This window comes from Saccopteryx bilineata, chromosome 3, assembly GCF_036850765.1.
Source record: "Saccopteryx bilineata isolate mSacBil1 chromosome 3, mSacBil1_pri_phased_curated, whole genome shotgun sequence".
NCBI classification, from domain to species: Eukaryota; Metazoa; Chordata; class Mammalia; order Chiroptera; family Emballonuridae; genus Saccopteryx; species Saccopteryx bilineata.
Genome location: NC_089492.1, coordinates 276,371,040 through 276,398,132, shown reverse-complemented (window position 1 = coordinate 276,398,132; position 27,093 = coordinate 276,371,040). Strand labels below are relative to the sequence as shown.

General features: G+C 52.1%; 1 protein-coding gene and 1 non-coding gene across 4 annotated transcripts; one reads left to right on the top strand and one right to left on the bottom strand.

The window, feature by feature from the left end:
- E2F2 (E2F transcription factor 2) lies at window positions 1-26,961 on the bottom strand. Of its 3 annotated transcripts, none has more exons than XM_066270127.1 (7): window positions 26,302-26,961; window positions 19,849-19,954; window positions 15,034-15,253; window positions 14,055-14,213; window positions 12,324-12,438; window positions 9,839-10,034; window positions 1-3,293 (listed from the first exon to the last, which is right to left on the bottom strand). In XM_066270127.1, exons 1-7 carry the CDS (start codon window positions 26,551-26,553, stop codon window positions 3,028-3,030), a joined length of 1,314 nt encoding a protein of 437 aa, XP_066126224.1. In that variant the 5' UTR covers window positions 26,554-26,961; the 3' UTR covers window positions 1-3,027. The 3 variants fall into 3 exon arrangements, with proteins under 3 accessions (XP_066126224.1, XP_066126225.1, XP_066126226.1); XM_066270128.1 differs by having other exon boundaries at window positions 14,055-14,207; XM_066270129.1 differs by lacking the exon at window positions 26,302-26,961 and adding an exon at window positions 21,988-22,124.
- Window positions 23,735-23,810, top strand: TRNAT-AGU (transfer RNA threonine (anticodon AGU)). Its single transcript has one exon. It is a non-coding gene; the product is annotated as a tRNA-Thr (tRNA).
- Window positions 26,962-27,093: the final 132 nt, after the last annotated feature.

The following is a 27,093-nucleotide window of genomic DNA, read 5'->3' as shown; positions in this document are numbered from 1 at the left end:
CCAAGTTGCTGTTTATTTAATGCCCAATTATCACAACACAAGATTTATTACATGGTGCTCATCAAAGTGGGACCCAGAGCGAAACCAGGCAAGAGGTAAGTGACGTGTACAGGGTCCCAGCACCAAGACCAAGCTCCCCGGGTTTGCTCATCCTCAAGCTACATGTGACACATACAAGGCTTCTTCATTTACCCAAGATGGCCGAGCTTCTGGTTATGGAGGGTCCTCATGGGAGAACAGGGTCCCAGGATGATGTAGGGACCTCAGGACACAATGACAAGAACCAGAAAGCAGCTTGCAAACAATCCCAAAAGGCTTTCACTTCAAATGCACTAAGCCACACAACGTTCAGATGCAAAAACATCCAAACTCTTCCACTAAAATCTCTAAACACTGTGCAGAACTGATGCTGAGAACACTTAGAGAATAGAGCCCAAATCATCCAAGCCAATTTTATGGGCTTCACCATCTCCCTTTCTTCCCTGCAGCCATGCCAGTAAGAGCAACATTGCAGCGGAGAAAAGGACATCACGCTGGTCTAGCTAACACTTTCAACAGGAAGAGACACAGCAGCATGTCCCTGGTTTTAAGAACTCTTTTAGAATCTTCAATTCTACTCAACAACTTAATGTTACTGGGCTCTCTGGAGCCCTGAGCCTTTGATGTCCCTGAAGACACAGGTGACTTAGGGGCTACAGTGGGGCTGGGGAATTTCTTGGCAGAAATAAAGTACCTTAGAAAGAAACTGGCTTTATTTTTGCCCTAGTTTTAAAGTTTACCTGGCCCCTAAAGGAAATACCCCCTCAAAAATGCATTCTTAAAGCACTTGAGTGATACTTGATGTTTCAAGTGTCACTATTAAGAGGCTCAATCTTGAACTTGTTTCCTACCCCGAGCCTGAGGCCTGACCTGGGTGAACCAGCCCCTGAGCCAGGCAGGGGACAAGACAGGAGGGTCAGCTGCTCAGGATACATGCCATGGGTCCAAAGGCCAGTCCCTCCAATCCTATGGCTGGGCATTTGGAGGATGACCTTGAATTCTAGCCAGACTTTACCACTGAACTCATTCCCGGTGGGTCCTACAGGCCTCTTCTTCAATTCTACGAAAAAGCTCTAAATACATCCCAAGGCATGGACGTCAAACACCTGTCCTCAGAGATGGTGAGTAGCTAAACAGTAACCCAGCAAAGAGGTCAGAACAGCAAGGCTGTTTCTAGGCCCACACGCCCCAAACCAGATCTCATGTAATACCCACTTCTCCCGCAAGGGCCCCAGGGTCTATTGGCCCTGGGCACGCTCTGCTTCAAAAAGGGCTTTTTTGAGGAGAGAGCCCTGTGGAGCTGTGGTGGAGATGAGGCCAAAGGCATGTCTGTAAATTATACAAAATGAGCTGTTTATAGAGCTGGGCACCTCTGACCTGCAAATGACAAGGCACAACTGTCCCCAGCTGAACATTAGCTCACATTGGACCCACCTGCAAGAAGCTGACCTCCCAAACTGCAGATGCCCATAGGTCCGCTCAAGAGCAATCCTATGAGACCAAATTCATATTTTAAACCAACTTAATGCTACAAACTTTAAAAAAAAACCACAAAAAACAAATAAAAGTGCTGTCCAGCTGAGCCCTGAGGAAACCTAGCTCCCTGAGGATGGGGAGTGAGACCCCCAGACCGCCACCCCTGCCACCTCCCTCTGGGAGGCACAGCCTTGTTTCTGGCCAGGGGACCTTCACCCTAGGCTGAGTGGGGGAGGAGAGCTGACCCCCACCCCACCCCACCCCAACCCGGGCCACAGGAACAATGTGGGAATGTCAAGCCTCTGGGAGGGGACGGTTAGGATGAGGCCAAAAAACCTTCTCAGAACCCCAGGTCTGAAGAGGTCACACAAACTCATCTCCCCATTAGCTGCCTAAGTCTGGTCTGCAATGAAGACCCCTCTCTGTCACCCCCTTCTGCATTCCCGTGACAAAAGGAGTCAACATGCCATCAAGTCCTGGTCACCTCTCTCCCTGAGGGTCTGTGTCAGAGCTAGGGGGGAGGGGAGGAGGACACCGGGAAGCAGAGGACACGGCAGCGACACAGGGGGTGCGTTCTGGAAGTTTCCAGTCTGGATCTCACTCCTCTGCCTCTCAGGTCCTCAGTGTAAAACTGTCCCTGTCCCAGCGAGAGGCAAAGCCGGAGGAAGGGTGCCTGCAGCAGCCATTACAGCTGCGTCCATGTTCCTGTCCCTGTCTCCTCAGGAGCTCTTCCTGCTGTCTCCCTGGGGGGGGGTGTCAATTTTTACATACATTCTAAGGGGGAGAAATAAGGAATTCCACTAGCTGGGAGCTCCTTCACTGGCTGGTCCTCTTTCCCAGGAGCCACCTGCAACTCGCGCTGGGATGGCTCCCGGAACCATCTCTGGGACGAGGGGACCCGGACTCCCAGGCTGGGGCCTCAGCCGCAGCTTACTACAATCAGAGACCTAAGTGCAATCAACGTTCCAGCAGACTGGACGGCTTCCCAGAGACCCACCCCCAGCACGGAGGGGAAACCCGGGCGCCAGCCTGGGACCCTGGAAGCCAGGTCTGTCTGAGAAGTCTTACTAGAACAACATCCCTGCTCAAACTCAGGGAAGACACACAAACAAAACTCCATCTGAAATAAATACAAAGGCATTAAGTGCTTTCCAATACACGGAGGGTCCCAGTTACCCCTCAAAATGCGGTGGCAGGGCCTTTCCCTGGACCTGGGTCTCCTTACCTGCAAGGGCCTTCAGGTTAGAGGTCAGAGGTCATAAGACTAAATGGGCCTTCCCAGGCCCAGCTTCTACTAGGAAGGACAGGACTCCACCCCTGATACAATCCTCACATATACCCTTCACAAACCCCCCAGAGAGCTTTGGCTGGAGGGGGCCTGCCAGGAAGGAAGACGCCATACCCTAAGGGTAGCACTTCGTGTCCAATGTCCCTGTGCAGGCAGAGGGCTTGTCAGTCTGTCTGTGAGGAGGTAGAGACAGTGGTGGGCTGTTGGGGGCAGGCAGAGTCATTTCAATTAATCAGCAGGTCCCCAAAGTCATAGGAGTCAAAGAGGTCAATGATGCCCTCGCCCCCATCCAGGCCCCACAGGTAGTCATCCTGGTCCAAGGGAGGAGAGAAGCCGATCAGAGGAGAGCTTTCTGTCAAGGTTGGGGACAGGAACTGGTCCTCGGTCTGCTGCAGAAGTGGGTGTGGCAGCTCCAGCATGCTGTCGGTGGCCTCCAGAGGGACAAGGGATGGCAGTGGCGGCAGGAGCTGCTGCGAAGTCAGTGATGGTGCTGGAGACAAAGAGACAAAGGTGATGACCGGCTCGGGTACAGAAGCCTCTGGCCAGACCTCAGATGACAAGAACAGGCCCCTGGTTCTCTGGATGACTGTGTACCCTTCTCTCCCTCCCTTTCCCAGCACCAGCTCTAACAACCGCCCTCTTTCTCCCTCTCTCACAGTGGACGGGGATCTTCTGCTCTCAAAACTCCCCCTCTTTCCCCATCACGGCCCTTGTCTCCGAAATCATTTTCTCTTTTTTCTGCATCATCAGTTTCTCTCACTCGACTATATCATTCCTGTCAACACAGGCACATACTTAAATAACTCCTGTCTTTAAAAAAGCATCTTCCCGCCCTGGCCGGTTGGCTCAGCGGTAGAGCGTCGGCCTAGCGTGCGGAGGACCCGGGTTCGATTCCCGGCCAGGGCACATAGGAGAAGCGCCCATTTGCTTCTCCACCCCTCTGCCGCGCTTTCCTCTCTGTCTCTCTCTTCCCCTCCTGCAGCCAAGGCTCCATTGGAGCAAAGATGGCCCGGGTGCTGGGGATGGCTCTGTGGCCTCTGCCTCAGGCGCTAGAGTGGCTCTGGTCGCAACATGGCGACGCCCAGGATGGGCAGAGCATCGCCCCCTGGTGGGCAGAGCCTCGCCCCTGGTGGGCGAGCCGGGTGGATCCCGGTCGGGCGCATGCGGGAGTCTGTCTGACTGTCTCTCCCTGTTTCCAGCTTCAGAAAGATGGAAAAAAAAAACCAACAAAACAAAAACAGCCTGACCAGGCAGTGGCGCAGTGGATAGAGCGTTGGACTGGGATGTTGAAAGACCCAGGTTCGAGACCCCGAGGTCGCCAGCTTGAGCATGGGCTCATCTGGCTTGAGCAAAAACTCACCAGCTTGGACCCAGTGTCGCTGGCTCCAGCAAGGGGTTACTCAGTCTGCTGAAGGCCCGCAGTCAAGGCACATATGAGAAAGCAATCAATGAACAACTAAGAAGTCGCAACACGCAACGAAAAACTAATGATTGATGCTTCTCATCTGTCTCCATTCCTGTCTGTCTGTCCCTGTCTATCCCTCTGACTCTCACTCTGTCTCTGAAAAAATAAATAAATAGAAGACTTTAAAAAAACAAAAACAAAAACAAAAACAAAACAACAACAAAAAAGCATCTTCCCTAGCCTGACCTGTGGTGGCACAGTGGATAAAGTGTCGACCTGGGAATGCTGAGGTCACCGGTTCGAAACCCTGGGCTTGCCTGGTCAAGGCACATATGGGAGTTGATGCTTCCAGCTCCTCCCCCCTTCTCTCTCTCCCTCTCTCCCTCTCCTCTCTAAAAAAATGAATAAAAAAAAAAGCATCTTCCTAGGCCCTGGCCGGTTGGCTCAGCGGTAGAGCGTCGGCCTGGCGTGCGGGGGACCCGGGTTCGATTCCCGGCCAGGGCACATAGGAGAAGTGCCCATCTGCTTCTCCACCCCCCCCCCCTTCCTCTCTGTCTCTCTCTTCTCCTCCCGCAGCCAAGGCTCCATTGGAGCAAAGATGGCCCTGCTAGAGTGGCTCTGGTCGCGGCAGAGCATCGCCCCCTGGTGGGTATGCTGGGTGGATCCCGGTCGGGCGCATGCGGGAGTCTGTCTCTCCCTGTTTCCAGCTTCAGAAAAATACAAAAAAAAAAAAAGCAAAAAAAAAAAAGCATCTTCCTTGACCTGTGTTGGCACAGTGGATAAAGTGTCGACCTGGGAATGCAAAGGTCACCAGTTCAAAACCCTGGGCTTGCCTGGTCTTTAAAAACAAAACAAAATAAAACAAAACAAACAAACAAAAAATAAATAAAAAGTGTCCTCCTCTGACCTTATGACTCTCCAATTACCAGCCCATGTTACTGCTCTCTTTCAGAGTAAGATTCCTCAAGAGCTGCCTGTGCTCACTCTCATAATGAATAAACCAGCACCCACTCAGTTGCCTAGGCCAAAAGGCCCAAGAAGCGTGCACTCGGCCATAGTCCCTGCATCCAATCCAGCAGCAAGTTCATCACCACAACCAAGGGAATTCCCCAGCTGCCTAGTTCTCTTCAGAGAACTGTGGCCCGGCCCTGGTCCTGGCCTGTTCCTCTCTCACCTAGACCGCTGCATCCGATCAGGGCTGAGAAGACACTGCGACCTGGCCCCTGCCTACCGGCCCTCTCAGCTCACCCTTAGCTGCGCTAGCCGCAGTGGGCACCAGCTATTCTTCAGAAACCAGGTTCATTTCCATGTGGAGGGAAGAGGTGATTTCCTACACAGAGATGTGGAGTAGGAGATATCCGGCAATCCCCTGCCAAATATATCCCGATGCCTAGAATCTCACCATTTGGAAATGCAGCTGTGCAGGTAAGCCTGACTGCCTGACCTTTCTGGCCACGTAGCCGTAGGCAAGTGACTGACAGTTTATGAGCCTCTGTTTCTTTACGGCAGGAACGATTATCCCCACCTCAGAGGGTTGCTGAGAGGATAGATGGTAAGTGCAGGTATAGAACAGCTGGTGTGCAGAACCCCCTACACTGGGTCTGTGTACTGCCCTTGCCAATAATTACAATGGCTCCCATTTATCGGGCTTACTGGGGCCCAGCTCTGCTCCCAACGGGAGACATGTTTCACTTCCTGAGACACTCAAGTGTCAATGTTGTTACCCCTGTTTACAGATGAGGAAACTAAGGCTCAAAGAAGTCAATTAAGTACATTCAAATGAAAAAACAAAAAAACCCATCCAAATGTTGATTGTGTTGCAGCGGCCTGCAGGTATTCCAGTAAGAGGCCTGGCTCAGGACTGGGGAGGAGGTGCGGCCTCAGACCCCAGCCCCACCTCACCAGCTATAGGATGCGATGCCTCAGTTTTATCACAAAGAAAAGTAAGGATCCACCTCAATGAGCTGCTGGAAGCGGTAGCTGGGATAACACATGTGAAATTCTCTGCCACAGGCCGGACCTGCTCTCTCTCGGAGTTTATCACATCCGAAGAGAACTCCTCTTTCCAATATCCACTGAGCTCTGAATGGCTCGTATTCACTTCCATATCCCCCAAACCACAAGTAGTAGGTGTTCGGTTCACATAAGTTTTAAAATTTTTTTTCTTAAATGCTTATTTTTATTGATTTGAGAGAGGAAGGGAGAGAGAAAGAGAGAAAAACAGGAACATCGATCTGTTCCTGTATGTGCCCTGACCAGGGATCGAACCAGCAACCTCTGTGCATTGGAATGATGCTCTAACCAATGGACCTATCTGGCCAGGGCTTCATATAAGTTTTTTTGTTTGTTTGTTTGTTTTTTTAACTTTTTTTTTTTCAATTTTAATTTATTCATTTTAGAGAGGAGAGAGAGACAGAGAGAGAGAGAGACAGAGAGAGAGAGAGGAGAGACAGAGAGAGAGAAGGGGGGAAGAGCTGGAAGCATCAACTCCCATATGTGCCTTGACCAGGCAAGCCCAGGGTTTCAAACCAGCGACCTCAGCATTTCCAGATTGACGCTTTATCCACTGCGCCACCGCAGGTCAGGCCATATAAGTTTTTTAATAGTGTATTCACACATACATATCATCTCCATAACCCAGCCAATAATCATGAGGGAGTTTTAGGTGTCTCTACTTTAGAGATGTGGGAACAGAGGCCCAGGAGTTAAAAATGACATGCCAATCGTCACCAAATCACGGGAGGGGAGGTGCAGACTCAAACCCGAGCCTCCCAATTTTAACTCCTGTGTCATCAGCCACATTTAAGTTTACCTCAGAACATCAGAGCCCGGACAGATATTAGAGACAACCCCTTTCATTACGGATGGAAGAAACTGAGGTCCCAAAGGGTTAGCGATTCCCCTGGTGATGCCAGAACCTGGGCCGCAGGACTATAGTGGCCTCCTCTGTGGGTGAGGTCTTGACACTCAGACCTCACAGTGATCCACTTCAGGCCAGAACATGGAGCGTGCGCACGTGTGTACACCATCCCGAAAGTCCCTCCTGCTTCCTCCAGCAGGGATGACACTAAGAGGCCACATGGCAAAGGTGGAGAGGGATAGCCCTGGCACGAGCCCTGGCACAGAGCTGGCTTCACCACCGACTGCTCTGTAAGCCTCTACTCCCTTCAGACCTCAGGCTCTTCATCTGCACGACGGAGGTAGAAACCTCACCCTTGCTTACGTTGTAGGATCCCCCAACTCTGCCCAAGGTCTCAGAGGACAACTGAAGTGAAAGTGGTTCTAACTTTGGAGAGCTGTGCCCTTGTTGACAGAGGAGTGAGAAGGCAGACGAAGCAGGAGGCAGAACAGGGTGGGGCACAGGTCTGGAGTGAGAGATAGGCACTGGGAGGTGCTCGGAGGGACAGATGGCTGGTAAAGTGAGAAGCCCTGGTCTCTGGACCAGGGCAGGACACAGGAGATCACTAGAGAAGAGTTGTGAGTGTGGGCTGTTGCCCTAGCTCTACCACCAGCTTGCTGTGTGACATTAGGGAAGTCACTTGCCCTCTCTTGGCTTGTTTTATTCATACGTAACATGAAAGGTTGAATTAAAAATGGGTCCACAGTCCTGGCCAGATAGCTCAGTTGATCAGAACATTATTCCAAAGTGCAGAGGTTGCTGGTTCGATCCTTGGTCAGGGCACATATAGAAACAGCTCGATGTTCCTGTCTCTCTCTCTCTATTCCCTCTCCTCTCTCACTGAAATCAATAAATAAAATTAAAAAATAATAATAATAAAAATAAAAATGGGTCCACAAGCCCTGGCAGGTTGGCTCAGTGGTAGAGTGTTTGCCTGGCATGCAGGAGTCCCGGGTTCGATTCCCAGCCAGGGCACACAGGAGAAGCATCCATCTGCTTCTCCACGCTTCCTCCTCTCCTTCCTCTCTGTCTCTCTCTCTTCCCCTCCTGCAGCCAAGACTCCATTGGAGCAAAGTTGGCCCCAGGCGCTGAGAATGGCTCCATGGCCTCTGCCTCAGGCGCTAGAGTGGCTCTGGTTGCAGCAGAACAATGCCCCAGATGGGAAGAGCATCGCCCCCTGGTGGGCATGCGGGAGTCTGTCTGACTGCCTCCCTGTTTAGAGCGTTGGAAAAATACAAAAAAGAAAAAAAAAGGGTCCACAAACTTCTATAAATGGCCAAGAGTATTTTAGGCTTTGTAGGACACTTATGGTCTCTGTCAATCACTTTATTTTCTTCTTTCTCCCAATGACTCCTTAAAAACATGGAAACCATTCTTAAGGAAATTCTACAATTTCTCAGAACAGAGAGTGGAACGCTGTCCTATGCAGCCCCGAAGAATCCTGCCGGTCTGGCCTGATGTGTGATCCCAGTCAAGAGCAAAAACCATTCTAGCCGAGGGCCCTTCACAGGTCCTCATTCCTACTTCTTCTGGACACCCCCTCGCTGGGAAGCCCCTGGGGACCTCTCCCACCTCTTTCCCTGGCAGCTGCCTCATGTTACTTCCTGCCAAGTGACACCAGCTTTTAGCTGGACCATCCCCCTCCCAGCCAGGGCTGAGCCAGGATCCCCTCCCCTGGTTTGTTCCGTGACTTGTGGGGACAGCATTGGGCTAGAAATGCAGAGACCAAGGTTCAAGACACATTGCCTCTCTGCCTCCGCTTATGATCTCTAAACTGGGAAGAATAAAACCTACCTCAGGAATGGCTGTGGGGAGTACTGTAAAAATGGGTGTATCTGGTATAGTTGTGGATCAAAACCCCTTAGTTGTTACCATCCAAGAAAGTGTTGTGCCTTCCTCGAGAAAACCCGTAGTTCCCATTTACTGTGCACTTGCTGAGTGCCGGGATCACTGCTATTAGCTGTCCCAGAAGCAGCACTCATCGCAGTGCCAGTAATAATGATAATGACAGCTAACATTTATTGCTAGGCACATTTCAAGTGCTTAGCATATATTAAAATCTCACAATCTATAAAGTAGGTCCTATTAAATACTAGGCCCCACTTACAGATGAGGAAATTGAGGCAAAAAGAGGTTATAAATAACTTGTCCAGCCTGACCAGGTGGTGGCGCAGTGGATAGAGCGTCGGACTGGGATGTGGAAGGACCCAGGTTCGAGACCCCGAGGTTGCCAGCTTGAGCACAGGCTCATCTGGTTTGAGCAAAAAGCTCGCCAGCTTAGACCCAAGGTCGCTGGCTTGACAAGGGGTTACTCAGTCTGCTGAAAGCCCATGGTCAAGGCACATATGAGAAAGCAATCAATGAACAACTAAGGTGTCACAATGAAAAACTGATGACTGATGCTTCTCATCTCTCTCTGTTCCTGTCTGTCTGTCCCTATCTATCCCTCTCTCTGACTCTGTAAAAAAATAAATAAATAAAAATAAATAAATAACTTGTCCAAGGTCACACAGCTGGGTAGGTGGGAGAGCCGCCCTGCGGCAAGGTCAGCCTGCCAATGAGAGGACGACTGCACACGTGCTTCATCGAGCGTGGAGTGCAGCGCGCACACATGCGGGAGGCCCGTACCCCCACTGCGGGGGCGACACCCAACAAATGTTGACCTGGGAGAGGAAACTCAGGCGGGCTGGTTGCTCTCCCATCTCCTGTCCCTCTGAACAGAGGGCCCTACCTGGGGATGCCGCGGGTTCCAGGATCCCAGGGTTGTTGGTGCTGTTGCTGGGCTGGGCAGAGTCAGGGCTGGGGCCAAGGGTGGAAGTGGAGGGGGTGGGCTCCTTGGCAGGGCTCTCTGGTTCCTGCATCTCCTCTGGGCACAGGTAGACTTCGATGGGCCCCTGCGTGCTCTTTAGATATATCTGCAGGGTCTCCTGAAGGAGGAAGAGAAGCAGGTCATGGCTTGGGCAGTGTATATAGAAGGACACATGTAGCTTCCACCATTCATGGGAGCAAGCCCAACCTCTGAGCTGGGCACTGAGGTCTGCTCCGCCTGGCCTATCTCGAACATCTGCTGCTTCTGCGTGTCTGGCCCCCAGCCCTCCTTCTTTTAGGGAGAATGCCTGGATTTTCCTTTGGGAAGTCACTCTTCCCCCACTCTCACATCATGGAGTTGGGGTTAGGAGGAGAGGTAGCGGGATGAGAGTCAGAGTGACAGTGACTGGTGCAGGGCGCCAACCAGCAGCAGGCCCAGAACCAGGAAATGGAGGCTCCCTCCCACTGCGGTGGCTGAGCCATCTTTGCCACAAGCAGAGAGCCCACCTGGGGACAGAATCAGCACAGACAACCACACAGTGAGAGATGGAGAGCGTGAGGGGGACTTGAAGCCATCATGTGAGCCCCTGCGTCCAGCCAGCCCTGCCTGCAATCTCCACATCTTCCTCCTCCTCCTCCTCACTTAAGCCATTTGGACTAGTCTTTCTGTTACTTGTAACCATGAACCCTGACGCTTGGCTTTCCCACCCCTGCCTCTTGTCCACCACACACAGGCAGCTTAAGCCAGGACTAACGACACACGTGCCACCCAGCACGCACTCAGCCCCCCAGGCTGGTGCCCCTGCAGTACTCCCTTCCCCGACTCCACCTGGCAAAACCCTGTTCAGTAATATTGAGACAAGTTTGCACAGTGACAGATGATTACTAAATTTAGCATGGCAACCACAATGTAAGGTATACAGTTGCCGAGTCACTATATTATACATTGAAACTGACAGAATACTGTATACCAATTATATGTAAATAAATAAATGACTTAATTTTTTTTAAATCCTATTCATTCTTTAAGACCCGATTTAGACCCTGGCTGGTTGGCTCAGCAGTAGAGCGTCAGCCTAGCGTGGGGGGGGGACCCAGGTTCGATTTCCGGCCAGGGCACATAGGAGAAGCGCCCATTTGTTTCTCCACCCCCCCCTCCTTCCTCTCTGTCTCTCTCTTCCCTTCCCGCAGCCGAGGCTCCATTGGAGCAAAGATGGCCCGGGCGCTGGGGATGGCTTCTTGGCTTCTGCCCCAGGCGCTAGTGGCTCTGGTCGCGACAGAGCGACGCCCCGGATGGGCAGAGCATTGCCCCCTGGTGGACAGGGCATCGCCCCTGGTGGGCGTGCCGGGTGAATCCAGGTTGGGCGCATGCGGGAGTCTGTCTGACTATCTCTCCCCGTTTCCAGCTTCAGAAAAATACAAAAAAAAAAAAAAAAGACCCGGTTTAACTGTCACCACTTGTGGGTGCTTCCTCCAACTAGCCTTTCTCCCGGCCCTCAAAGCACACCTTCAGTTTATAAATCACAGTGTCACTGCTTGCTTGGGTCTTTTCCCCTCTGGATTCTCAGCTCCTCCAAAGTGGAGGGGGCAGGGCCTTATTTATCTTAATGTTCTTCCATTAGAGAAATCATTTCTTTTTTCTTTTTCTTTTTATTATATTTTTCTGAAGTTGGAAACGGGGAAACAGACTCCCGCATGCACCTGACCGGGATCCACCCGGCATGCCCACCAGGGGGCGATGCTCTGCCCATCTGGGCCGTTGCTCTGTTGCAACCAGAGGCATTCTAGTGCCTGAGGCAGAGGCCACAGAGCCATCCTCAGCGCCCCGGCCATCTTTGCTCCAATGGAGCCTTGGCTGCAGGAGGGGAAGAGAGAGACAGAGAGGAAGGAGAGGGAGAGGGGTGGAGGAGCAGATGGGCACCTCTCCTGTGTGCCCTGGCCGGGAATTGAGCCTGGGACTCCTGCACGCCAGGCTGACCCTCTACCACTGAGCCAACTGGCCAGGGCCGAGAATCATTTCTTGAGCTCTTATCTGGCTCTAGGATGGGGGTACCGCACAAGAGGAATGCACTTTTGCAGAGTGTACACTCCAATCTAAGACAGCATGGTTAGAACAAAAGGGTTATCATGAGTACTACACTGCTGTGTGTGGGCACAGGTACGTCTATGCAGGATCATAGGGGCTGGTGGGATGCAGAAAGAAACCAGGAACAGAGGTTTTTCTCAGGCCAGAATCTGTTGCCCTTTACAGCTTCTGTCATTTCTGCCCAAGCTCAGACACTATCGACTGGCCGTAGGCACCAGCATGGACCAGGAAAGCTTGGGGCTGGGCAGTGCCAGGGATAGAGCCTGCAGAGCCGCCCAGGACCTTCTGAATCCTGCTGTCCACCAAACGCTTCCCCTCTCACCTCGCTCTTGTCAGGCACTTCCAGTCTTGTCTGCGGAGGGGCCTTGACAGCTATCACTGTCTGCTCCTTAAAGGTGCTAATTGCACGGATGTCCTGGTAAGTCACATAGGCCAGTGTAGGGGCCAGGAAAGTCAAGGGAAAATCAAAATTCACACCTCCAGCCCACCGGGCTGGGATCCAACCCACCTCTCCTAAGCCTCTGAACATCATTTCTCACTTCTTATATAGTTTAGAAATAACCCAAAACTACAACCTGTTCTTTTAAATTTTTTTTTTTTTTTTTAAATACAGGGACAGAGAGAGAGTCAGAGAGAGGGATAGACAGAGACAGACAGACAGGAACGGAGAGAGATGAGAAGCATCAATTATTAGTTTTTCGTTGTGACACCTTAGTTGTTCATTGATTGCTTTCTCATATGTGCCTTGACCGTGGGGCTACAGCAGACTGAGTAACCCCTTGCTCCAGCCAGCAACCTTGGGTCCAAACTGGTGAGCTTTGGCTCAAGCCAAATGAGCCCGCACTCAAGTTAGTGACCTCGGGGTCTCGAACCTGGGTCCTCCACATCCCAGTCTGACACTCTATCCACTGCACCACCGCCTGGTCGGGCCCGTTCTTTTAATATTAGAAGCTACTCTGGCCCAGGCAAGCTAGCTCCGTTGGTTAGAAGTTCACTCTGAAGCAGAGGTTGCTGGTCTCTCTGGACCCCACACCTTTCCCCCTCCATCCCCCAGGTGTGTCCTCTCTGCCTTTCTCTCTCCTAAGCTCAAGGGCCCTTCTTTTGCCTCTGTAACTTGTTTCCTGAGCCCCTACAACCCAACTGGCTGGCTGACTTTTTCTACTTCTGTGACTTACTGAATAAATTTTCTTATAATTTGAAGAAAAAAAAAAAAAGAAAAATATCTCATATACATAGACATTCATTGTTTTGTTGCTTCTTAAAAGCAGGATCTAGAATAGATTTAAATGTTGATTTTAGGCCTTATCAATAAACCAGAGTGTAGTCTCAGTAGGACAGTCTCAAACCATTTTAGATATGAGGTTAAACCATATGTGATTGCTATTTTTGTAAATGAAAAATGGTTCAGTATCAATAATTTCAAGTGGATCAACCAAATAGGCAGGATTTATAACCACATAAAAACTGTCTACGGTAATATATGCAGTGGAGAAAAGCAGGACATAAACTGTTATATATAGCCCGACCAGGAGGTGGTGCAGTGGACAGAACGTCAGCCTGGGATGCTGAGGACCCAGGTTTGTAACCCTGAGGTCACTAGTTTGAGTGCAGGGTTGTCGGCTTGAATGTGGGATCACAGACATGATCCCATGGTTGCTAGCTTGAGGCTGCCTCCCTCCCCTGTCAAGAAGCATGTATTAGAGGCAATTAATGAGTTGATGCTTCTCATCTCTCTCTCGCTAAAAAAAAAAAAAAAAGTTCTATATAGCAGTCACACACTATATTTGTAACACACAACCTGTGTGTGGTTAAAGACCAATGGCTATGTTATGGTGGCAGCTATTTCTTTTCTCTATTTTGCAGATTTAAAGAAATATCCTTGTCTTACTTTTACTATAAGAAAGTAACTTCAATAGTCAAGAGAAAATGCCACCCAGAAAGGAAAAAACAGATATGCCAGACCCCGAGGGAGGTATTTCATTAACTCTGGACAGATATGAGCATGCAACAGGCCCCAGGTCCCTGACAACCTTCTCCCAACCAAAGAGGATATTTCTTGTTGGCCTTGTCCTCAGTCAGGTTCTTGAAGTCTAGAGTGCAGCTCTGGATGAGCTGGTCCAAGGCCTGCTCCGTGCGCATCAGCTCCTTCAGCTCCTGCCCCAGCTGCTGCTGCTTCCCAGGCCGGGTCGGGTCTTCCAACAGTCCCCTGCCTCTGGGAACAGAGCAGGCCCCAGCGTCAGTCTCAGTCCACACCCAGGGACCCCAGCCTGAGCGCTGCTGTGCAGAGCTGCATGGATGGCGTAAAACCCCAGGAAGAGGCCGCTCACATGGTCTACAACAGTACTCCCGGCCTGTGTAAATCAGCAGTCCCTGTCTGTCCCCCGGGGAGCTGCCAGGGACTGAACCTTGAGGTCTGGGGTTGGGCTGGGGAAAAGAAACAAGTCAGGGTCTGACCCCACTTGTGGAAGGCTTCCAATTCTGTCCTTCCTATGCCCCAGACTCCACCAAATGGCAGGGAGCTGGAATGGCCTCAGTCCTGACCCCCTGCCTGGGTTCTCAGGGTTCATGCTGGGGGCTGTAGATCTGCTCTTTAAGACCTTGTAGAAGTGAGGAGAGGAGCCTGGAGTACTCAAATCTCGGAGTTGGAAGGAGTCTGGGTTACTATTGCTCAGCTCCCAGGGGACTTTCCTAAACTAGAAGAGGGCAGCGTGGGATCCCCGACTCAAAATGATGCAGTCCTCCTAGGTCTTCCCACGTCCTAGAAAGCATTCTCCACCCTGCCCCCGCCATGCTCTCCTAATAGAACTCCAGCATACACACGTGCTCTTCCACTCTGTTCTTAGATACATTGGCTCTGCCCCTAGCAGAGAAGCCTATTGGATGTTGCTCTTGGTTTGCCCCTAGAACTTGACCCATTGGATGTTGCTCTCAGCTCCACCTGACATATACACCCACTGGATATTTCTCCTGGCTCCCCCCCACCCCCAGCATGTGCACCCACTGGTGCCACTGGCACCAGCCCAGGTACTCACACCCACTGGATGTTGTTCTTGGCCTTCTTGCGGATGAGCTGGATGCCCTCCAGCACGTTGGTGATGTCATAGATGCGCCGCTTCTGCACGTCCAGCACTTCCGCAGCCCAGTTCAGGTCCAAGACCCCATCCTTGGACTCACTCAGGAGGTAAATGAACTTCTTGGTGAGCAGTCCCAGTGACGTGTCATACCGAGTCTTCTCCCCAGGGGACTTGGGTGCTGAAGAGGAAAGGAGACCGCTCACTGCTCAGAGGGCCAGCCTGGGGAGCCTCCTCCAGTGACCTGGACCCACCCAGTACCATCCTTCACAGGAGCATCCGCTTTCCAAGTACAGAGCACTGCGAGGCAGGGGGCATTCGCTACCACTGTCTACACAGGGAGCCTGATACCTTGAGAGGGAAGGTGATTAGCTTAAGTCTCAGCCAAGGGCAGTGTCTGGGCTGGAAACCACGTGTCCTAATACCTGGTTGGAGCACCTTTTCACCACAACCAACAAATGTTTGCTGTGTGTGGGCCACTGTTCTAAGCACTTTCCACACACAAGTTTAATCCTTAGCATACCCTATAAATTTGGTGTATTGTATAACCATCCCGATTTTGTAGATGAGAACACTAAGGCAGAGACAAGTTAAGTAACTTGCTCAGCTCATTCTGCTAGGAAGTGGCAAAGCTGGGATTTAAATCCAGGCAGTCTGGCTCCAGAAGTCCTCCTTAGTAACCTACCCTATCCTGCCGGTTATGTCAGGAATTTGGAATTAGGGTAGGGAGGGAATGATGAGCTTGGATTTGAGGACGTTTTTATAGACTTGCCTTATCTTTCTATGTGCAGCCCAATTGTTGTGAGAGGAATAAGTCCTACAGTATCAAATGGGAAATGTCCCTTTCTTTTTTTTCTTTCTTTATTGATTGATTGATTGATTTTAGAGAGTCAGAGAGAGGAAAGGAGAGAGAGGGGAGACATTCATTTATTGTTCCACTCGTTGTGCATTCATTGGTTGCTTCCTGTGTGTGCCCTGACCAGGGATCGAACCCACAACCTTGTTTTTTTGGGACAACGCTCTAACCAACTGAGCTAACCAGCAAGGGCCTGAAAAGATCCTTTTCTTAATGAATCTGATGTCACAAGACCACATCTCAGCTGCATCATCTTAAACCACAAGAGAACTTCTGCAATCAAGTGACTTGCAAGTCATATAGCAAGTAAATGTCCAAATTAGTTCAGGAAACTGAGTTTTAGGGAGTCACAGATTCCCTTAGAAGGAAACTTTAGAATCCCTTAATATATAGGTGACAAGTATTTGGCACAGAGCCTGTTTTTCCAACTTTTGTACCCAGGGCAGACATTATCTTTTTTTTTTTTTTTTGTATCCTTCATAAATTGGAAAGGGGGAGGCAGTCAGACAGACTCCCGCATGCGCCCGACCGGGATCCACCCGGCATGCCCACCAGGGGGCGATGCTCTGCCCATCTTGGAGTGTTGCTCTGCCACAATCAGAGCCATTCTAGCGCCTGAGGCAGAAGCCAGAGCCATCCTCAGCGCCCGGGCAAACTTTGCTCCAATGGAGCCTCGGCTGCGGGAGGGGAAGAGAGAGACAGAAAGGAAGGAGAGGGGGAGGGGTGGAGAAGCAGATGGGTGCTTCCCCTGTGTGCCCTGGCCAGGAATCGAACCCGGGACTCCGGCACGCCAGGCCGACGCTCTACCACTGAGCCTACCAGCCAGGGCCTATCTTTTTTTTTAAAGATTTTATTTATTTATTTTAGAGAAGGGGGGAGAGAGAGGAGGGAGAGGAGCAGGAAGCATCAACTCCCATATGTGCCTTGACTGGGCAAGCCCAGGGTTTCGAACTGGTAACCTCAGCGTTCCAGGTCAACGCTTTATCCACTGCGCCACCACAAGTCAGGTCCAGGGCAGACATTATTAATTGATCAGTGCACTTAGGATCCTTAAGATCTTGAGGCAGCTTTTACCAATCAATTGGAAGGAAACTTTCTTGCTATTCCTGATCGAGCTGTACCTCATTTTACAGGTGAGACAACTAAGATTCATAGAAGAGGGGTGGCCAGTCAGGTCAGGGCACAGTCCTGCCCAGATCCCCAAATTCCTGACTCTCATGCCTCCCACCCAGTCACATACCTTCTTCATTAGGTCTCTGATCCCCCAAATTAGCATTCTTCCCTAACACATCTACTTCCCACTGAAACTCCTACTTTACCCAGAATACTGACTGCAAATATTGAGATAGAAAAATCTCTCCCACTTAGTTTTAGAAAGTCACTACCTGGGCAGCTTATAGATCTTAAAAAACTCTTAGCCCTGGCCGGTTGGCTCAGCGGTAGAGCGTCGGCCTAGCGTGCGGAGGACCCGGGTTCGATTCCCGGCCAGGGCACACAGGAGAAGCGCCCATTTGCTTCTCCACCCCTCCGCCGCGCTTTCCTCTCTGTCCCTCTCTTCCCCTCCCGCAGCCAAGGCTCCATTGGAGCAAAGATGGCCCGGGCACTGGGGATGGCTCCTTGGCCGCTGCCCCAGATGCTAGAGTGGCTCTGGTCGCAGCATGGCGACGCCCAGGATGGGCAGAGCATCGCCCCCTGGTGGGCAGAGCGTCGCCCCATGGTGGGCGTGCCGGGTGGATCCCGGTTGGGCGCATGCGGGAGTCTGTCTGACTGTCTCTCCCTGTTTCCAGCTTCAGAAAAATGAAAAAAAAAAAAAAAACAAAAAAAAAACTCTTAAGTTAGGCCTGACCAGGCAGTGGCGCAGTGGACAGAGCATCGGACTGGGATGCAGAGGATCCAGGTTCGAAAACTCGAGGTATCTGGCTTGAGTGCGGGCTCATTTGGCTTGAATGTGGGATCATAGACATGACCCCATGGTTGCTGACTTGAGCCCAAGGCCGCTGGCTTAAGCAAGGGGTCACTCGGTCTGCTGTACCCCCTGGTCAAGGCACATATGAGAAAGCAATCAATGAACAACTAGGGTGCCACAACAAAGAATTGATGCTTCTCATCTCTCTCCCTTCCTGCCTGTCTGTCCCTATCTGTCCCCCCCTAAAAAAAAAACACCTCGCCTGACCAGGCGGTGGCGCAGTGGATAGAGCGTCGGACTGGGATGCGGAGGACCCAGGTTCGAGACCCTGAGGTCGCCAGCTTGAGCGCGGGCTCACCTGGCTTGAACAAAAAGTTCACCAGCTTGGACCCAAGGTCGCTGGCTTGAGCCAAGGGTTACCTGGTCTGCTGAAGGCCCGCAGTCAAGGCACATATGAGAGAGCAATCAATGAACAACTAAGGTGTCGCAACAAAAAACTGATGATTGATGCTTCTTATCTCTCTCCATTCCTGTCTTTCTGTCCCTATCTATCCCTTTCTCTAACTCTCTCTGTCCCTGTAAAAAATAATAATAAAAACAACAACAACAAAAAAAACCCTCTTAAATTAGCACAGGTTGGATTAAACGAAGCTTCACTTTTCTCCGAATCACGTATTTAGCTCTGTCTGCGTGTAGGGGGAAAACCCTGCTCCTCTCTGAGCTGGATTCCTGTTTTAGAAAATGTCAGATTAGCCTGACCTGTGGTGGCGCAGTGGATAAAGCGTTGACCTAGAAATGCTGAGGTCGCCGGTTCAAAAACCTGGGCTTGCCTGGTCAAGGCACATATGGGAGTTGATGCTTCCTGCTCCTCCCCCTTCTCTCTCTCTCCCTCTCTGTCTCCTCTCTAAAAATGAATAAATAAAATAAAATTAAAAAAAAAAATGTCAGATTGGACTAAATATAAGAACTTTTAAAATATAGTCAGCTCCCAAATAAATTGTTGGCCATCATGTTTAGCACCCAAGAGCAGCCTGACCAGGCGGTGGCGCAGTGGAAAGAGCACTGGACTGGGACTTGGAGGACCCAGTTTTGAAATCCCAAGATCGCCAGCTTTAGCGCAGGCTCACCAGCTTGAGCACGGGGTCACTGGCATGAGCGTGGGATCATAGACATGACCCCATGGTCTCCGGCTAGAGCCCAAGATTGCTGGCTTGAGCAAGGGGTCATTTGGTCTGCTGTAGCCCTCGGTCAAGGCACATATGAGAAAGCAATCAATGAACAACTAAGAGGCTGCAACGAAGAATTGATGCTTCTCATCTCTTTTTCTTCCTGTCTGTCTGTCCCTCTCTGTCTCTTTCTCTCTCTGTCACCATAAAGAAAAAAAATGTCACAGTGAATAGAGCATTGGACTGGGATGCGGAGGACCCAGGTTCAAGGCCCCGAGGTCGCCAGCTTGAGCGTGGGCTCATCTGGTTTGAGCAAAGCTCACCAGCTTGGACCCAAGGTCACTGGCTCCAGCAAGGGGTTACTCAGTCTGCTGTAGCCCCACGGTCAAGGCACATATAAGAAAGCAATCAATAAACAACTAAGGTGTTGCAATGAAAAACTGATGATTGATGCTTCTCATCTCTCCCCGTTCCTGTCTGTCTGTCCCTATCTGTCCCTCTCTCTGACTCTCTGTCTCTATAAAAAAAAAAAAAAGAACCCAAGAGCAGTGTGTGGTGTGAGAGAAACAGTTCCAGACTAGGGTGTGGTCCTGACACCACTTACCAGCAGTGCGACATTGGGCAAGCCACTCAAGCTGAGTCTCATGTTGCTTCATCAGTAAAATGGGGGTAATCCTACTTACCTGGCAGGATCCAGGCAGAGAACACACAGGAAACTGTTTTATACACCAGGAAGCATGCTACAAATACTGCTCTTAGTCCTTTGGGCAGAGCTGCTGCCCTCTGTCCCTGCCCACCCACCCCCAGTCTCCTGAGTCTGTCCCAGATGCCCCATGAGCACAACTTACTTTTAGGGCTGGGGAAGCCATCCACTCTAATGAACTTCCCCTTGGGAGTCTGGAAGTCCAGGACCGCAGGCCTCCCGACCCCCTCCAGGTTCAGCTTCCTTTTGGCCTTGGAGAGAGAGGGGAGAGGGAAGCCGTGTGAGAAGCATTCCTCCTTCAGCCTTTCCCCAACCTCAGGCAAAAGCACTGAGGCCTCCAGCAGCCACTTCCTGCCTCAGTTTAACCACCAGTCCTAGTGAAACATTACTGTACTAGATAAGGAAATATCAATATCCTGAAAAGTGACCTTTCAGGGGAAGGAAGTCCTATTTTCTGAGAGGCACACAACACTCCCATCCTCTGAGGCCCAGGCACTTGAGACCCTACCAAAGCCAGTCTGGCCAAGAGCTCAGAGTTCTTTGATAACAGGCCACAAGATCACTTCTACATCTGCACCCCACACACACACACACAGGATGATGGAGGGAGGAGTAGGTGGGGCCTAAACCACATCAGACTGGGAGAGGTGCCTCCCCCCTTCAGAAGCAGCTGGCCCAGCCAGACTGGGTGCCCATCACAGCCCCACAGCTGGCCCTTATCAGGATGGGGCTGGGCATCCGCCCAGGCTCAGGGGACTTCCTGGATCAGTGCCACACCCCAGGGAGGTGCCCACATCGGGAAGCAGTGCAAACATCCCCCACCCCCATGTTTGGGCTCCAGCTCAAGGGCCCCAGGGCCTCCTGAATAGACTCCATTTGGCATTTTTTTCTTCGTGGAGAGGGGCAGACAATGAACCCTTCCCCTGTATCTTAAGGACAAGCAGCTGAGGTCCCCCTGCTCCCCCTCCTTGTTCCCGCCAAGCTTGGGAAACACCTGCTGGGGAAATCAAACCACAGACCCATCTGCTCCTCTACACCCTATTGCCACCGGGCCCCAATTAGGCCCAGAAGCTGCACTGGCCCGGAAGGGGCCTCTCTCCGGGTTAGGGTTGGGCAGGGGCAGGGCGAGGTCACTGGGGCACTGGGGTAAGAGACCTGGGCTTGCATCTCCCAGCTCCTTCACAGGCACACTGTGTGACTTGGGAAATGCTGCACATTTAGGAGCCTCAGTTTCCTCCTCTGTAAAGTGGAGCAGAAAATACCTCTAAGGGCCATTGTAAGAATTTAAGGAGATAAGCGCTGCAGAGTGCTCAGCCTGTGGCTCAACACACAATAGATATTCAGGAAATGCAGTCCCTTCTCTGAAATCCAATCTCAGCCTCTTCCTTGACACACTATTCTGGGGTCGCCAAGCCTGTTTTCTTCTTCTCCCTCTCCCCTAGCTAGCACAGAGAGGCCTATTTTAACCTTTGGTGGTGAGGTCATGCTTGGTAGGGCGGAGACTTCTAACTGCTGCTGAGCACAGCTGGGCTGACAGGTGTGGGAGGTGATGACAATTCTTCTTGCTCTAAGCTCCCTTCTGTGTTGCCCCCACACACACACACAAACACCTCCTCCAAGAAGTCTTCCTGGATTGATTTGAGGAGCACTGCTCCTTGGTTTGTGGGGCCTGAATATGATATCTCTCTCCTCCACACCTACCCAGACCTGGACATGATCCAAACCCCTCCCATTCCTCCTGAAGTCTCTCTGGATTATCCCTTTTCTAACCTCCCAGGTGGTAACATCCTAGATTCTAGAGAAGGTGACCTGCTCTGGTCCCATTGTGTCACTAGAGCAGGGGTCCCCAAACTTTTTACACAGGGGGTCAGTTCACTGTCCCTCAGACAGTTGGAGGGCCGGACTATTAAAAAAACTATGAACAAATCCCTATGCACACTGCACATATCTTATTTTAAAGTAAAAAACCAAAATGGGAACAAATACAATATTGAAAATAAAAAATAAGTAAATTTAAATCAACAATCTGACCAGTATTTCAATGGGAACTATGCTCCTCTCACTGACCACCAAGGAAAGAGGTGCCCCTTCCGGAAGTGCGGCGGGGGCCGGATAAATGGCCTCAGGGGGCCGCATGTGGCCCGTGGGCCATAGTTTGGGGACCCCTGCACTAGAGAAAGGCTCAATCATTCGCTGAGACCTTCAACAGGCCCTGGTCCAAGCCCAACATGCACCCCACTGACTCTTCCCAACACCACTAATCCCCCTTTTAGGGCTGACATACTGTGATTTGGTGAACTCCAAGAACTTTATCAATCCTGGTCAAGGTTATTGACTCCAGCATCCTTCATCCATTCCGTAACAGGAACACCAAGGGAAGTCAGGCTGAGTACTTCCTGATGCAGGGGCGGGGACACCCAGACTCTCTCCAACCCCAACTACCTTCCCTACCTGACAGAAGCCTGCTGAGTTCACAGAACACACCAGGAAGCACCTCACTACCTGCAGAGCGCAGTGAAGGAGGGCAGGACCTTGAACAGAGTAGCTGTGCTGGCCTATCACATGCTCATCAGTCCTGCAATATCAGTATTGGCAATCTCTCTTGGCTGAGAAGTGTAGACTCAGAGCGTTTCAGCCACGTACCCAAGGTCACAAAGACAAAAGGCAGAGCCAGAGTGTGAACCCAGGTCTGCCTGCTCCAAAGCCATGTGCCAGGCTGCCTCAGCTCTATCCCATACACAGTCTCTCAGAATATGCTAGAATCAGGGCCAACACCTGGTTATACCCACCTGCCCCCTTCACTGTATTTACTTTATAAGCACACACACACCAGCCCTCTCCCTTTACTTACTCCTAGTCTGAAAATAAAGGCGTCCTCTCTATTGGGGGTATTGGAATGTTCTGGAGGTGAAAGCTCCCCTTCTCTCACGCTTATCCCGCACTCTGAGTCCCTAAGCGGCAAAGTGTCCGCCACCCAAGGACATCTCTCTGACACCTTTGTGCCCAGAGAAAGGTCAGCCCATGGATGACCCTGGGCCTGCAGGGACAAGTCCAGGAGGACAAGCCCAGGACAAGCCCAGGAGGATGAGGACCAAGGAGAGGCGGAGCCCGGGCCTTGGGGTCAGACCCACCTGGGTTCCTATCTGGCCCTCCCACCCTACTTCTTAGCTGGGTGAGCTGGGCTGGTCAGATGACGTGGAGTCCTGCCTGTAAAATGGGGATAAGCTTCTGGACCTCTGCTGAGGAGGCAGCGAGACAGGGCAGCAAAGCACTTTGCTCGCACAGGGGAGCTGTTAACACTGAAGCGCCAGGGGCGCCAGAAGGGGAAAGTTCAGAGGTAGGCTGCAAAGACAGGGAAGTGCCAAGAACAAGAGTCTGGGACCACACCCAAAGGCCAGCTTGGCTCTACCTGGACCCTCTTAGGCCACCCCTTTGGCTATTTCTTAAAGGCCTGGTTAAGATTCAAGCCCCCTCCACCCCACCCCCTAATGCCATGAGAGAAGAGCAGAGCTCCTTTCCTTTCTCAGGCAGCCCCAGAAGTGAGAAGGTCAGAGCCCACCAGACACAGCCCAGTTACTGTCTGCAAGGTGATGAAACCGCGGCTTGGAGAGGGAAAGCAACTTGCCCAAACTCACACAGGGAGGGAAGCCAGGCCTCTCCTAAGCCCCGAGTCCTGAGCGAGTCCTGAGAGAGACAGTGGGGGTAGGAGCAAGCGTAAGGCCTTGCCTATGAGCCTCATTTCCAGATCCCAGCTCGGAATTCACTACCTCCCCTTTCTGAGCCTACATCTCCTCATCCAACCAGCCTGGTAGCATTATTTGTTAAAATGTTCATTTTCTTTCATGGTTCTCAGAGGAAATTTAGAAAATCTAGACAAATCAAAAGGAAAGGAAAACAGTGCAGAATCCCACCCACCTCCCAGGTTCCTGCAGGAATGAAGGACAGTGACACAGTGGGCCTGACTGGAGTAGGGGCTCAACAGATGACCCTCCCAAGGCTGCTCCAAACAGTAAAAAAAGCACTAGACCAGAGCCCTGGCCGGTTGGCTCAGCGGTAGAGCGTCGGCCTAGTGTGCGGAGGACCCGGGTTCGATTCCCGGCCAGGGCACACAGGAGAAGCGCCCATTTGCTTCTCCACCCCTCCGCTGCGCCTTCCTCTCTGTCTCTCTCTTCCCCTCCCGCAGCCAAGGCTCCATTGGAGCAAAGATGGCCCGGGCGCTGGGGATGGCTCTGTGGCCTCTGCCCCAGGCGCTAGAGTGGCTCTGGTCGCGACATGGCGACGCCCAGGATGGGCAGAGCGTTGCCCCATGGTGGGCGTGCCAGGTGGATCCCGGTCGGGCGCATGCGGGAGTCTGTCTGACTGTTTATCCCTGTTTCCAGCTTCAGAAAAATGCAAAAAAAAAAATGCAAAAAAAAAAAAAGCACTAGACCAGGAGTGCAGAGAGACCTGGGCTCTGGCCTCATTCTGCCATTGAACTTGGTTGCCACCCTTGGGCAGTGCCTGAGGTCCCTTTAAACAGCAGTTTGCAGACAAATCCTGCTCACCCTGCACTTTGCAGCCTGGCAACAAAGCAAGTGGCCACACCCAGGGTTGGGTTTGGAGCTGCTCCAGGTCACACCCTGGTAAAATGAGTAAGCAGGGGGTCAAGGCCAGCCCACAGGGCTGGGGGAAGCGGGCAGGAGAGGACTGACAGGAGAGGGAGCTCGGGGCCTGGTAGGCCTTTAGGGTGGTCTGATGTAAGGAGGCTCTCCCACATTTTAGCTTGTTACTTAGACAAGTGACTTCACATCTCTGCTCAGTTTCATCTGTAAGATGCCTCATCCCTGGCATCCTGACTAAGATAACAGATGTGAAGAATGCCAAGCAGTGCCTGGCACACAACAGGCATTCAGTAAAGAGAACCATTCTTGCTGCGATTACTGAGCCCCTCTGGGAGGGAGGTACAAACAGATACACTTGGGCTCCTCTGGGAGGGAAGCAGCTCAAAACCACAGCTGTCACTGTAACTCTGCTTGGGCGCCTGACAGCAGCTGGCCAGAGGAGACAGGGCCAGCCACCGAGAGCTCCTTCCCTGGGAGCACCCAGCTCCCAAGTCAGGCAGTACTGGGGCAAGTCAAGGCTACAGAGAAGAGACAAATGATCACCTGTCTGTGGGACATACATCTCCCTGTATAGCCTTGGACAGGTCACATCCCCTCTCTGAGCCTCAATTTCCCCTGCAACGTGGACCTACTAATGCCATCTACTTCATGGGGTTCAAAAGTGTTTTAGGCTGTAAAATGCTGAACACAAGGCAGATACCCAGTCCCAGTTATCCTTGGCTGCTGGACCTGTAAAATGGGAATAGCTCTCCTGCCTCCTTCTTCCTAGTGGGGATTCCCAGAAATAACATGCAGGAAGGGCTCTGGGAAGGTTGAATATGGGCAAAGCATGATTGCAGTAGCAGGGAGTAGGGGTTCCACCTGCATCCAGAAATAGCTGAGGGTCTGTACCTATTGAATGACACAGTTCAGACCAGATGCCTCTAGCGGTGTGGTCTTATTCCTGTACCTGAACTTATTCACCACTCACCACTAAACAAAACCAACAACACCCCCACCCCCTCCCTGGAGCCTGCTTCCAAAACTCAGGACCTGGAGCTGGAAGTGACCTGGGATGAGTCAGCTCCACAGCTACTCCATGCACACACATACTCTCAAGAAAACGAAACTGAAGCCCAGACTGGGGCTAAGACTTGTTCAAGAACACACAGTGAATCAGTGGCAGGTAAAACCAAAAACCAGGCTCTACAAACACCACCCTCATTCCCCTAGGGCTTTTCCCACTCCACCCTCACCCTATTATTGTTTAGATTCTCATGGGCTCCATCCAGGAATTCCACTCCCACAGAACACACCCTGTGCCTAGTGCCACCACACACCACACTTTGGGCCCTCCCTGGCAACAGGCTTGGGGGCTTGAGGAGGGAACAGTCAATTTGAACAGGAACCTTTGGGAGCTGCCCTCAACCCTCAACTTGCACTTGAAATAGGCTGTGGGGGGTGGGGGGTGGGGAGACTGGGCCTCCGGGAGGACTTAGGGCACAACATTGGAAAGGAGCTGACTGGATGAAAAATTTGGAGTATGTCCAAGCCATGTTGGACCTGAGAGCCTCCCCCGCATTTTAACATCCCTACAAGTCTCCGCAGGCACAATACAAGTATGTGTGCTGGGACAATAGCAGGTGCCCAGTACTGATGTCTGGGCCAAACAATGAATGGAGAATGAATGAATAAGGGCAAAGCTGTCTTCCTGGATTCCCCAAGGCCACAGGGTGCACGACGGTAGTGGGTTGGGTCTCCAAACTCCCAATCCAGTGTTCATTCCACTCCACTCCAATAGAAAAGGTTATTTCATCCCAAACTGAAAATGAAGGGCTTTTCTCCATTGGGGCATTGGATTGTTTTGGAAGGTGAAAGCTCCCCTTTTCCCTCCCCAAACTAGACCTGCTTCACTCAAACGGGGTAAACTGGGTCCCAGGCGCCCCTCCCTCCTTTTCCACCCCCGGAAAACATGAGAAGCGGTGGGGGGTGGGGGTGGAAGGGATACCCAGAATTACCGGCAGCCGGCCAGCCGGCACGCATCGAGCAGCTTGGCCCTCCGGTCCGTGGGGGGTGGCGTCGAGGCAGGTGCTGGGTAGCGCAGCGAAAGTCACAGTCTGCGGGTACAGCGGGGTGTAGTAGGTGGTGGTGACCGGGCAGAGCTGGGGACTACCGAGGCCAGGCGGCCCCAGTTCAGTGGGGTTCATCGCGGATAGCCCCTTCAGGGGCAGCCCAGAGGCCGGAGCCAGGGCCTGGGGCCCTCGCAGCATGGCGAGCGCAGAGCCCCCTCCCCTAGCGCGCCCGCGGGCACCAGCGGACTCCAGAGTCAGCGGCGGCTCACACGGCCCGCGGCATGGTGCAGAGGCCGGGAGAAGCCGCCAATAGACGCCTGCGGGGCAAGACCGGACCCTCCCCTCCTGGCCCGCGGCCGAGCCAAGCAGCGCTTGGAAGTCGCCCCACGGCTGCGACTGCGGTCGCTGCACAGCCAGGGGCTGCCCCGCCCCAAGGGCGGCCGCGACCCAGGACAGCCCCACGCCCCTGAAGGCTTCGGCGCCTAGAGTCCGGCCCGCTCCGGGGAGGGGTCTCTAGTGGGCCCGCGGGCTCGACCGAGACGCGTTGCTCTTGGATGAAGGAGGGGGACCGATTGCACCGACTCCCTCTCGCCTCGCTCTGTGGTTCTCGAGCCTTTCTCTGTCTCTTGTGTTTTTCTTCTTTTTTTTTAGCGCCAAACTGCGTGCCGCGAAATTCAGATCTCCCGCGGAAAATGCCGCGCTTCCGTTGGTCGCTGCAACAAGCATAGGCTCCACCTC